We start from the raw sequence: 14,259 nt of genomic DNA, 5'->3' as shown, positions 1-14,259 counted from the left end.
ATTGGAAAAAAGAAAATAATTCTTTAAAAAAAATTAGCAAAATGGAAAAAAAATTCCATAGAACAAAACAACTCATTTAAAATTCAATTGGAAAAATACAAAAACAAATTTTAAAAAGTTAAATGAAGAAAATAATTCATTAAAAATCAGACTTGAACAAATGGAAATGAATGGCTCAAGAAGACACCAAGAATCAAGCAAAACCAAAAACAAATGGGAGGGGAAAAGCGAAAAGAGAAGGGTTAGGCTAAATAGAAGGGAATACAGAAATAGTAGGGGAAAGGTTTAAGAAAGGGGGAGGGAGGGATTCTTAAGATGGACGGCTGCATGAGGCAAGTGGTGCTCATAAGTTTAATACTGGGGAGAGAGGTAAGGGGGGGGAAGGAAAGAGAAAAATATAATCTGGGGATAATAAGATGGCAGAAAATACAGGATTAGTAGTTTTAACCATAAATGTAAATGGCGTGAACCCTCCCATAAAGTGAAGGCAGATAGCAGACTGGATTAAAAGCCAGAATCCTACATTTTGTTGTTTACAGGAAACACATTTGAAGCAGGGTGATACATACAGAGTAAAGGTTAAAGGTTGGAGCAGAATCTACTATGCTTCAGATGAAGCCAAAAAAGCAGGGGTAGCCATCCTCATCTCAGATCAAGCAAAAACAAAAATTGATCTAATTAAAAGAGATAAGGAAGGAAACTATATCTTGCTAAAGGGTAGCATAGATCATGAAGCAATATGAATACTAAACACATATGCACCAAGTGGTATAGCATTTAAATTCCTAAAGGAGAAGTTAAGAGAGCTGCAAGAAGAAATAGACAGCAAAACTATAATAGTGGGAGATCTCAGCCTTGCATTCTCAGAAGTATTTGAATCAAACTACAAAAAATAAGAAAGAAGTTAAAGAGGTAAATAGAGCACTAGAAGTTAGGTATGATAGATCTTTGGAGAAACTGAATGGAGACAGAAAGGAGTACACTTTCTTCTCAGCAGTTCATGGAACCTATACAAAAATTGACCATATATTAGGACATAAAGATCTCAAATTCAAATTCAGAAAGGCAGAAATAGTAGATGCATCCTTCTCAGATCACGATGCAATAAAAATTACATTCAATAAAAAAAGCCAGGGGAAGATAGACCAAAAAGTAATTGGAAACTAAATAATCTCTTCCTAAAGAATGATTGGGTGAAACAGCAAATCATAGACAAAATTAAAAATCTCACCCACCAAAATTTGTGGGATGCAGCCAATGTGGTAATAAGGGGAAGTTTTATGTCTCTAGAGGGTTACTTGAATAAAGTAGAGAAAGAGAAAATCAATGAATTAGGCGCTTGCAACTAAAAAAGCTAGAAAAAGAACAAATTAAAAACCCCCAAATACTAAACTTGAAATTCTAAAAATAAAAGGAGAGATCAATAAAATTGAAATTAAAAAAAAAAACTATTGAATTAATAAATAAAACTAAGAGTTGCTTTTATGAAAAAACTAACAAAATAGATAAACCTTTGATGAATTTGGTTAGAAAAAGGAAAGAGAAAAATCAAATTGTTAGTCTTAAAAATGAAAAGGGAGAAATTTCCACTAATGAAAAGGAAATTAGAGAAATAATAAGGAGTTACTTTGTCCAACTTTATGTCCAATAAATTTGATAACTTAAATGAAATGGATGAATACCTTCAAAAATATAGGTTGCCCAGATTAACAGAGGAGGAAGTAAATTGGTTAAGTAGTCCCATTTTAGAAAAAGAAATAGAACAAGCTATTAATCAACTCTCTTTAAAAAAATCCCCAGGACCAGATGGATTTACATGTGAATTCTACCAAATATTTAAAGAACAATTAACTTTAGTGCTATATAAACTATTTGAAAAAATAGGAAATGAAGGAGTCCTACCAAATTCCTTTTATGACACAAACATGGAACTGATACCTAAACCAGGTAGGATGAAAACAGAGAAAGAAAATTATAAACCAATCTCTCTAATGAACATCGATACAAAAATCTTAAATAAAATATTATCAAAAAGATTAAAGAAAATCATCTTCAGGATAATACACCATGACCAAATAGGATTTATACCAGGAATGCTACAGGGCTGGTTCAATATTAGGAAAACTATTAGCATAATTGACTATATCAATAACCAAATTAACAAAAACCATATGATCATCTCAATAGATGCAGAAAAAGTTTTTGCAAGAGTCAATATTGAAAAGTTATCCATATATTTTTGTATATAAAAATGTATTAAAAATAAACCTAAATCAATATGCAACCTACTGAGTTCAGTTTAGTGGCCTTATTTCTAATTTAGTTTGACACAACTTGTATAGGGTAAGGACATGGGAGAAGAACAAAATTAGATCTTTATTACCTCTCATCTTGTTCAGGTTTAGTTAAGACCAACCCTGAAGTTTTGCAATAGCTTACCACATGCCTTTAGGCTCTCTTTTCTCTAATTATCTTCCATATGATTGTCAGTTCCTGTAAACCTAGATCTGATCACATCAATCACCTGCTTTAAAAAAAAATGCAGTGACTCCCTATTGTCTCTGAGATCAAAGATAAACTCTTTAGCCTTACATTTAAAGGCTACAACAACCAGACTTCAATCTGGCTGAAATAGCCTCTGAAATTATAAACTAAAAAAAAATCACTTGGCATCTGAAGGCACTGTGAGGACAACAGGGAGCTGTAGTACCTTGGTAAATATTGCCACCAGATAGCAACTCATTAGAAATGCCAGTGGCCAGTAGTATGGTGGAGAGAATACATTAGCAGAAGTATTCAGGGAATTTCCTAAGTGAGATCATCAGGTAACACTGATAGAACATAGAACACTGAGTGTTCCATGATGGAGCAAGCAGCATTGTTGGAAGCATAAGTTATTCCAGTTACTTAGATTTTCTGACCATACATATGTCTCCTCCATATATGTTCTTATAAGTGCCTTTGCTTCCTCTAGCTATCTGATAATATCTGGGAAAATATAAACTTGTGAATATTGGGGAAACTTTCTTGTTACTTATTTTGTTAAATAGCTTTTGCTTTAAAGTGCTTTCTTATTGACAGATAAAAGAAACACACCAGTAAGGACTTAGGAATTTTGCTTTTAAGTAGATTCTGTTCCATAACTTACTGTAGAACTAAAGTAGTTTTCAGGAGATCGACTTATAAGAAAGAGAGTAACAAGAGTACGTGCTGCTTTTATATATATATATATATATATATATATATATATATATATATATATATATATATGTGTGTGTGTGTGTGTGTGTGTGTGTGTGTGTGTGTGTGTGTGTGTATGTATATATTATCCTTCTAGTCATCTAATTAATTCTGGAGTGACCCTTGACTTTTCCCTTTCTCTCATTCCCTAGGAATCAGTGAAATAAAACTAAGAATATATGAATTCAAAGCTGATCTCAGATGTTTAGTAACCATGAGACCTAATAAACTCATTTAACCTTTGTTTTCATCTTTAAAGTGAGAATCACAATATCACCTACATCCTATTGCTGTGAGATATTTGTTTTTGGCACATAATAGGCGCTAGACTAAATAAAAGATCATCATTATTATTTGCTAGTTTCTCTTATTTCTTTCTCAGCAATATTTCACTTCCACCCATTTCTCTCTACTCATATGCCTGTACCCTGAACAAGGTTTACCTTGGCTATAGCAATAGATTTGTATTCCAACTCGTCAGTCCAATCTATGCTTCACTGAGAAGCCAAAATGATATTCCTAAAGCACAAGTGAAGTCCACTACCCTCTACTGACTTGAAAATAAAATGTAGATTTCCCAGTTTGGTATTTAAAACTCTTCACAATACGGTTCCAGCTTATTTTCCAAACTTATATTATTCTCCTATATGAAATTAATATTCTGGCCAAAGTGACTTACTTTCCTAAACTTGCTATTTCTACTTCTGAATTTCTGAATAGATCATTCCTCATGTTTGGGATGCACTTCCTCCTTACTTCTGCTCCCTTAGGTTAGGTATCACTTTCTCCAGGTGATCCCTTCCTGATCTCACTCTGTCCTCAGGTAACTATGTATATATATATATATATATATATATATATATATATATATATATATATATTTGTTTGTGCACTTTATATGCCTCTAATTGAATATAAGCTCTTCAAGGGGAAGGACTACTTTATCCTTTTATCTTTATATCCCAGGATTTAGCACATAGTAGGCACAATAAATGTGTTTTTGATGAGATTGAATTTACCAGTGATTTATTCAATAATAAGAGTAGCAATGATTAGTATGCTATAGTTATGAGTCAGGAAGACTAAGGTTATATTTCTGTTTGACACTTAGTAGTTGTGTGACTGATGCTTAGTCATTAAATTTCTTAGTCTCCATTTATCTAGCTGTACAATGAAGGATTAGACCAATGATTCATGTACCTTTCAAATCTAAACTTTTGAGCTTACTATATGAAGAAATATTTAGTATATACTTACTATGTGCAAGGCAATGTAAAGGATACAATTTTTTTTTAAATGAAGCAAGTATATATGTTGCAATGCATATTATTGAGATTGTGTCTTTCACAAACCAAGATGAGTTCATTCCTATGTAGAAACCAGGAAAACAATATATACAACTACAATGATGCAAGTGGAAAGAACCACAAAAAATAACTCAATACTCTGTCATAAAAGAAGAGATGATAAAACATTTCTCCTTCCTTTCATTTGGAGAGGTGGAGAATTATGCATATGGAATATTTCATATGTAATACCTTGAAACTCAATTAATGGATAGGTTATTTTGCTTTTTAAAAACTTGCACCTTGAGGTCATTCATATATTGCTTATTTATATGAGGAATAAGAATACAGAGCTGAGCTCTTTTCAACAATGAAATGATAAAGGCCAATTCCAATAGACTTGTAATGGAGAGAATCATCTGCATCCAAAAAGGAAACTGTTGGGATTAAATGTGGATCACAACTTAGTATTTGCACTTTTTTGTTGTTGTTTGCTTGCTTTTTGTTTTCTTTCTCATTTTTCTCCTTTTTGATCTGATTTTTCTTGTGTAGAATGATAAATGTGGAAAAATATGTAGAAGAATTGTACATGTTTAACATATAATGGATTACTTGCTGTCTAGGGGAGGGTATAGAGGGAAGGGAGGGAAAAAATTGGAATACAAGGCTTTGCAAAAGTAAATTTAAAAAAGTATCTTTGCATATATTTTTAAAATAAAAAGCTATTGTCTAAAAAAAAAAAAAGTTTGGGACACATTAAAGGAACCAAACACTGATCTGACTTGAATTAAAAGCAAAATCACCTCCCCCCAAAAAAGGTTGGAATGTTGATTCAGCAGTCTTACTGATGGAATCTTTGCTGCTGCCCCAGCCGCAATAAGCATGTCTCTCTCTCTCTCTCTCTCTCTCTCTCTCTCTCTCTCTCTCTCTCTCTCTCTCTCTCTCTCTCTCTCTCTGTCTTTGTCTCTCTTTATCTCTGTCTCTTTATGCCTTCACTAGAACAAAGGATTATTCCCATGCTTATTCTATATGAGACTTGTTGAAGACCTTAGCTTAACAGTGGTCATCAAAACCATTTGGTACTAGCTAAGAAATAGAGTAGCCAATCAGTGAAATAGTGTGATGTTCTCTAGAATATAATGTTCTCTGGGAGCAGGTTTCTTGGGGAGCTTCTGGAGGGAGCCTTGTTTTCAGTTCAGTTCAATAATCCCAAATGCATCCAGAAGTTAAAATCCAAATCCTTTATTGTCTCCTTCAAAGTCTTGAATCTTTTTCTGGGCCTGATTAGCTTTCTTAGAGGTCTTTCTCTCTCTCCTTGGTTCTGAGAACTCTCCAAATGTCTCCGAATCCAAAGGTTTGTCCTTCAGCCTCCAGCCAACTTCAGCCTCTCCTCCTCCCAATGTCTCCAGGCAGCACAAAGGTGGAAGTTGGAATGATTCCTCCTTCCAGAGAGTGGGCTTATGGGTTTCTGTGGGCTTGTCCCTGAGAGCTTCTTGCTAATATTTCTGCCCAACTTGTGAATCTCCTTGACTTATGAATCTCCTTGAAGTCCAAGAGTGGGCTTGTCCTTTAGTGGGCTTGTGAACCCCTCCTTATATATGCCCTCTAAAGGTGTGAAGTCTAATAAGTACTAAGTACATAATCACTTAGCACCTTGTTTCAAGTTCTGGCCCATAACAGAATAGAATAGATTCACAGGACAAAATAGTCAATAACTATAGCAATCAAGTCTTTGACAAACCAAAAGACAGCAGCTTTTAGGATAAGAACTCATTATTTGACAAAAACTGCTGGGAAAATTGGAAACTAGTATGGCAGAAACTAGGCATTGACTCACATCTAACACCATATACCAAGACAAGGTCGAAATGGGTTCATGATTTAGACATAAAGAGTGATATTATAAACAAATTAGAAGAACATAGGATAATTTACGTCTCAGATTTGTGGATAAGGAAAGAATTTGTGACCAAAGAAGAACTGGAACTCATTATTGAACATCAAAGTGATAATTTTGATTATATTAAGTTTAAAAGTTTTTGTATAAACAAAATTAATGCAGACAAGATTAGAAGGGAAGAAGAAATTTGGAAAACATTTTTACATTTAAGGATTCTGATAAGGGCCTCATTTCTAAAATATATAAAGAATTGACTCAAATTTATAAGAATTCAAGCCATTCTCCAATTGATAAATGGTCAAGGGATATGAACAATTTTCAGATGAAGAAATTAAAACCATTTCTAGTCATATGAAAAGGTGTTCTAAATCACTATTGATAAGAGAAATGCAAATTAAGACAACTCTGAGATATACATCCCTCAGATTGGCTAAGATGACAGAAAAAGATAATGAGGAATGTTGGAGGGAATGTAGGAAAACTAAGATATTAATACATTGTTGTTGGAATTATAAATGGATCCAGCCATTCTGGAGAGCAATTTGGAACTATGTTCAAAAAGTTATCAAACTGCGCATACCCTTTGATCCCTCAGTGTTTCTACTGGGCTTATATCCCAGAGATCTTAAAAGAGGAAAGGGACCCACATGTGCAAAAATGTTTGTGGCAGCCCTCTTTGTAGTGGCAAGAAACTGGAAACTGAATGGCTGCCCATCAGTTGGAGATTGGCTGAATAAATTGTGGTATATGAATGTTAAGGATATATTATTATTATTTTATAAGAAATTATTAGCAGGATGATTTTAGAGAACCCTGGAAAGACTTACATGAACTGATGCTAAGTGAAATGAGCATCACTATACAGGGCAAGAGCAAGATCATATGATGATCAATTCTGATGGACATGATTCTTTCCAAAAATGAGATGAGTTCCAATGATCTTTTGATGAAGAGAGACATCTACACCCAAGAGAGGACTGTGAGAACTGAGTGTAGATCACAATATAGCATTTTCACTCTTTTTGTTGTTTGCTTGCAATTTGTTTTCTTCTCGTTTTTAAATTTTTTGATCTGATTTTTCTTGTGCAGCAAGATAATCATATATATACATATACATATATTGGATTTAACATATTTTAACATGTTTAATATATATTGCATTATTTGCCATTTTGGGGGAGGGAGTAGAGGGAAGGAGGGGAAAATTTGGAACACAAGGTTTTGCAAGGGTCAATGTTGAAAAATTATCCACGCATATGTTTTGGAAATAAAAAGCTTTAATTAAAAAAATTAAAAATTAAAAAAAAAAACAAATTTAAAAAAGAATGATCATACAAATATGGAAATATGCTTAGAAGAATCGCACATATTTTATCTATATCAAATTGCTTGCTGTCTTGAGGAGGAGGGAAGAGAGGGAGAAAAATTGGAACACAAGATTTTGCAAAGGTGAATGTTGAAAACTATCTTTGCATGTAATTGGAAAAATAAAATACTATTAAAACAAAAAGATCTTAGCTAGGTTTCCAAGGTCCAAGATCTCCCCTTGCATCCAGGGCCATCTTTAAAGTAATCCTGATCTCTATCTGGCCACTGGACCCACATGGGCTCTTGGGGGGAAAGTGAGGCAGGTGATTTTTCACAGCTTTCCCTCACTTAAATCCAAGTCATTTGCATGTCATGGCATCAAGTCCCTGATGTCATGGTCCTTTTCGAAAACTGAGGACAAATGACTATCTCAGATATATTTAATCACAGGAATTTTTCCCATGATCATCTTATCTGAGGTCATCTAATTCTCTTGTTTTGCCCAGTAATCTTGCTCTTTTTTTACTTTCCCTTCTCTACATAAACCCTCACCTTACTCTGCTAAACTGGTTCTCCTTCCCTTAGGAGGAAAGCCCACTGGGTGCGTTATCCTTAAACAAAATGCCTTTATTTATTTATTTGTTTGTTTGTTTTTTTTTGGAGGGACAACCTGAATCTGAATTCTTTCAGAGATGACATGACAACACATGCCCAGCTCCTTAACAATATAAAATATTTCATGTTTTGATGATAATAGAGGTTATAAGGGGGAGGATCCTGGGAAGATGGCAGAGTAGGCTGGCAAATTTCAAGCTCTCCCCATTTCTCCCACAAATAGAACACATTTGTGCCTCAGGGTAAACATAGACTAAAGAAAAACCATGAAGACTTGGGGCAAAAAACAGAAGTGTTACAGATACAACTGGACAAATTCTGAAGAAAGACCCCGGGCTAGGAATTAACCTGTATGAAGTTCAAATACCTTTGGGCTAGCTCTGCAGAAACAACTAGTGGGTATCCCTCTGGCTAGCTGGTATGGCTGGAGCCTCAGCAGGAACCGAAGACACTTTCGCTTTTTGAATAGTTTGAGTCCAGGAAGACAAAGTGAACCTTGGTTGATTGGGAACACCAAGAAATGCAGCCCTGGGTGAGAAGGAACCAGCACCCAGTGAGTGCAGAAGCAGCAGAGCAAGGGCACTGCTGACTGGGCACTTGTAGGAGGGGGAGCTCTTAGTTTGGGGTTCCAGATCAGAGTGGAGAGCTGAAGGGAAGCTTGAGGCACCATTCTCCCCAACCCACAATTAAAGGTGCTTACACTAATACCTCTTATTAAGAAAGAAAAAAAAAAAAAAAAGAATTGGCAAAGAAGAAAGAACCCTACCATTGAAGCATGTTATGGGAACAGGGAAAACTGGGTTTCATCTTCAAAGCAGGAAACTTCAGTGAAAAAAACTTCTAACCCAAAGAAAAATGTGAAATAGCTCCCTGCCCAGAGAGAATTTACAGAACTCAAAAAAGAATTCAAAAATCAAAAGAGAGACTTTGAGGGAAAACTAAGAAAAAAATTAAAACCATCCAAGAAAAACAAGAAGATTATGAAAAAGTTAACCAATTAGAAAAGGAGATACAAAGTGTCAAAGATGAAAATTTTTTTTTAAAATTAGAATTGGGCAAGGAGAACTCAGTGAAGCTATGAGAGACCAAGAAATAACAAAACAGATTCTAAGGAATGAGAAAAATAGAACAGAAAATGAAACATCTCATAAGAAAAAACAATAGATCTGAAGAACATATCAAGAAGAGAAAATATAAGAATAATTGGACTGCCAGAAAGTTGTGATCAAGAGAACGTTGACATAGTAACGCAGGAAATAATTGTCCTGAAGTGATAAAATAGGAAGGGAAAGTAGTAGAAAAAAAAATAACTCCAATCACACCTCAAAGAGATCCTTTGTGGAAAAAAACATAGAAATATTATTGACAAATTTCGAAAACCCCAGATCAAAGAAAAAAAATTTCAAGAAACAAGAGTTGGAGCTATTAGAATTGCACAAGTCTTATCAGCAGCCACAATAAGACTCCAGGTCTTGGAATCATATCTACAGGCAAGCAAAAAAACTAAATCTGTAGTCAAAAATGTCACATCCAGCAAAACTATCTATAATTTTCAATGAGAAAAAATGAACTCATCAATTTTCAGGACTTTCTATCAACCAAAACTGAACTTAACAGAAAATTTAACATATAAGAGCCAATATCAAAGAGCAATTTTAAGGAACTCAACATGGACACTGTTAAACACAAACTGCTTTTTTTTTTTTTAACATGGGAAATATATACTTTATACTTAAAATTTATATTAATAATAGCATAAGCTCAAAAAAAGATTGACAGCATAAAAGTAAAATAGTAATCAAATTATACAAATGAGGTGCAGAGGAAGAACAGATAGAGACATTAGAGCAGGGAGGACTCATACTTCTGAAATGGGTTCAATAGGCAACTCTAGATAGATAGATAGATAGATAGATAGATAGATAGATAGATAGATAGATCGATCATAAAGGGTATAGCACCCTCCAAAATCTAAAGATAAAGGAGGAGGGATAGATGGATGGGGAAGTCAAGGGGGAGGGAAGAATAGGAAGGGATCCCTGGGTGGGAAGAGGTTAAGTTATGGAGCAAAATTTAATGAAAAAGTTAGCAAGGATAAAAAAGATATGTGTGGGGCAGGTAGGTAACACAGTAGATAGAGTACCAGCCCTGAATCAGAAGGACCTGAGTTCAAGTTTGATCTGAGATATTTGACTTCCTAGCTGTGTGATCTTGGGCAAGTCATTTAACCCCAATTGCCTCAGCAGAAAAAAAAAAAAAAAGAAAAGATGTGTTTAACATATATATATACATATATCCATATTTGTATTTATATATATATATATATATACATACATATATATATACATACATATATATATACACATAACTAACTTGCTTGGGAGTGATGGAAGAGGAGCAAAAAATGTCTACATGTGTTTATGTGTATATATATTTACTTTATTCTTTTTCCTCCCTTTCATCCCCCTTAACTCCAAGCAGACCTTAAGATGGGTTTCTCTCCAACATTCTCTAGGATAGGTACTGCAAAAGTTATTCTTCCCATTATACATGTGAAAAAATTGAGGCATAAGGAATCAACTTGGTTAGTTAGAATCACAAGTCTATAAAGTATCACTGCTTGGACTCCCTCAGGTTTTCTTATTAAAGTCTGGTATTCTTTTCTGTTCTGCCATATCTCCCCTGCAGATGGGAATAATCCTCAAGCTGACAATTCAACATCCAAATTTGCCTCTATTATTGTTGTTGTTGCTATTTTGCTTTAAACCCAAAACCACTGATCTGGAATACAAGATCCCACTGAAGGTGGGCTCACACTAATTCTTCTCTTTAAGAAATTTCTTTGGATTGTACACAGCAACAGCCAAGATGATGTGATGATCAATTCTGATGGCTGTGGCTCTTTCAGTAGTGAGGTGATTTGTGCCAATTACAATAGACTTGTGATGGACAGAGTCATCTGTGGGGTTGTGGGGACTGAATGTAGATTACAACATAGTATTTTCACATTTTTTGTTTGCTTGCTTTTGGTATTCTCATTTTTTATCTGATTTTTCCTGTGCAGCTTGATAATTGTGGAAATATATAGAGAAGAATTGTACATGTTTAACCTATATTGGACTACTTGCTGTCTAGGGGAGGGGGTAGGAGGGAGAAAAAAAATTGGTACACAAGGTTTTGCCAAGGGTGAATGTTGAAAACTATCTTTGCATGTTTTGAAAATAAAAAGCAATTCAAAAGAAATTTTTAAAAGTTTTCTTGGAAATTGTTGATTAAAAACAAAGTCCCATATGCACCAAAATGCCTATATCAACCCTTTTTATGATAGGAAGTACTAGGAATAAGGAAGATACACTTGGGAAATGGCTAAGAAAAGGGTACATGAATATGATGGAACATCATTGTAAGCAATCACAAATATATTATAGAAAGGATTAAAATACTATGAACTGAGCACCAGCCTTGAATTCAGGAAGACCTGAGTTCAAATCTGGTCTCAGACACTTAACACTTCCTAGCTGTGTGACCCTGGGCAAGTCATTTAACCCCAGCCTCAGGGAAAAAAAAAATACTATGAACTGATGATAAGTAGGCCTCAGAGACAAGAAAACAACATACTTTTTCATCGTTGCCTGTCTTTGTGAGGCTGCTTTCACCATTGCTTGTAGAATCACACATAGAAACACACTGTTGACAACAAAAGTTATCTTTCTCTTTATTATTATTATTCAACAATATAATTGTACATCTCATTTTTGTATGGAAAGTCTTAACACCTTGGGAAAAAAACTTTATTTGGTTCATGGCTTGGTCTTTGGGAATGGTAATCCTGTGAGGGAGGTTAAGGGAGTGTATCAGGTCAATTCAACAAGTTTGCTCATTCTTGGTCTGGGTACTCTCATTAGGGATGTAGAGGAGAAGGGACTAGAAAACACTTTTTCCCCCCCCTTAAGAAGCTTATGACCTATAAGTGTCTCTCACTGATACACAGGGGGTACTACAGAATCAGTCCTGCACTTGTGGACTCACAGAGAGGGTTTTGGAAGCCTCTGAAAATCCTTATGAAAATACCAATTATCAATCCCAGAATTGTTTTATCACAGGAAAGTAGCTAGCAGGGGAGATTGTAGGAGTTCAAACATCAAGGAACATTAATAATTTTGAACAATCCTCTCATTTAAGTGATGAGAAACTGAGGCCAAGTAAGGTAAAGTCATACAAAACATCAATAGAATCAGAACATGATTCTGTCTTTAGATCCACTGTTTTCTCCCCTCTGCCTCCAAAATTCTCTGACTTCCTTTGAAACTAAGGTCAAATCTCACCTTCTGCAAGAGATTTTTCCTGCCTGATCTCTCTTCTCGCTCTTCTTTCCTCCTTTCCTCTGAGGTTACAAATCTCTATATACAAATGTATGTATCATATACGTACATAATCATTTTGCATGTTGTCTACCTTTTTAGAATGAGCTCCTTGAGATCAAGGACTAACTTTTGCTTTTCCTTGCATTCTTAGCCCTTAGCACAGGGCCTGCCATATGGCAAACAAATGCTTATTGATTGATTGATCGATAACATACTGCCTTACACCTCAATTCTGATTCCTTCAACTCTCCTCACCATATCCTTTAGAGCTGTACCCCAAGAGTTGGATGTCCATCTGGGCTAGCTACTATAATTCTTAGAATGGGCTAAAGATGTAACTCATAACTTTGTTCTGTTGTTAGTGGACAATGAGCCTGCTAAGGATACAATTATGACAAACAATACATCAATAACTCACATCCAAATGTCAACATTTGTTGCCACAAAATCTCTTTTCCGGCCTCAAATAATTCAGTAACTTGATATAATCCAATTTTCTTTTTCTCCTTTAGATTCAGTGCCCCAAAGAAGCCACCAGTATTTTTGACTTCTGTTCTCTTGGGGAAATGTGTAGCTCTGAGAAAGCAGTAAATAATACAAACAGTAGAGATTTGGTCCTGCAACTTTTTGTTAGAGTGAAAGCAGTTTCTGATAAGAATCGTATTTTGGGTATTCAAGAGCATTTACAGGAGCCTCACCAGTGTTCATTACATGATGTTAATATTTACAGAAAATGAAATAATTATAAAAAAAATTTTTACAACGAAGTTTGAGCATCCTCAGGGCTTTGGAAAGCTGGGTTATGTTGTCCCCCAATGGCTCGTTCTTCAGCATAGGGGTTATCTGCTTGTTTAGTGTCTTCTATTTTTCTCCTGTTATATAAAAATAAAATATTATTATTATTTAAGAATTCTACAGACCAGAAGAAATTGTCACTAGGCCCATGATTTCATTAAAATAAAGCAGTGGTTCTCAAAATGGAACCACTTGGATCTTTGGGGGTCCTTAAAACTCTTTTCAAAAGATCTGTGATGTCAACACTATTCTCATACTAGTTTTGTCTTAACACTACTACATAATAGTACTTAATACATAATAATATCCTAAAACTAAGATATTATTTACTTATTACAGAACCTGTGAGGTAAGACTTTGTTCATATGAATCAAAATAATATATTGCAACAGACTGAAGCAGACATGAAAATCCAACTATTTTTAATTAAAGCAAATTATTAAAAGGATTTGCAATACTATGCCACTTTTCTCACCATTTAATTTTCCCATAAAATATATTTTTAATGAATTAATAATATTTAGATTTTTAAAATCAGGTTTAATTTCCAGTGTGAAACATATTAACAGATATAACCCATAAACAAAAACTCTTTAAAAAATACTCAAAATTTTAAGAATGTAAAAAGATCTTGAGACCAAAAAATTTAAGAACCTTTAATAATAGAAATTCCTTCTACCAATACACACTGGCACTTTTTCTGCAACTTATAATAGTCTCAGAAAGTTGGCTGAAACATTGAGAGACTAAA

At 34.5% G+C, this 14,259-nt stretch overlaps 1 protein-coding gene across 4 annotated transcripts in view; it reads right to left on the bottom strand.

Moving 5' to 3' along the window:
- Positions 1-12,039: 12,039 nt before the first annotated feature.
- Positions 12,040-14,259, bottom strand: part of ACE2 (angiotensin converting enzyme 2) — a 77,843-nt gene continuing 75,623 nt past the window's right edge. For all 4 annotated transcript variants that reach the window (XM_074299929.1, XM_074299931.1, XM_074299928.1 and 1 more), the window contains one exon: positions 12,040-13,585. In XM_074299929.1, the coding sequence (XP_074156030.1) occupies positions 13,471-13,585 (115 nt within the window). In that variant the 3' untranslated portion in view covers positions 12,040-13,470. The remainder of the gene's footprint in view (positions 13,586-14,259) is intronic.

Source organism: Sminthopsis crassicaudata, chromosome 3, assembly GCF_048593235.1.
Source record: "Sminthopsis crassicaudata isolate SCR6 chromosome 3, ASM4859323v1, whole genome shotgun sequence".
Lineage (NCBI taxonomy): Eukaryota > Metazoa > Chordata > Mammalia > Dasyuromorphia > Dasyuridae > Sminthopsis > Sminthopsis crassicaudata.
The sequence above is the reverse complement of the archived record's forward strand: the minus strand, read 5'-3'. Positions and strand labels throughout refer to the sequence as shown.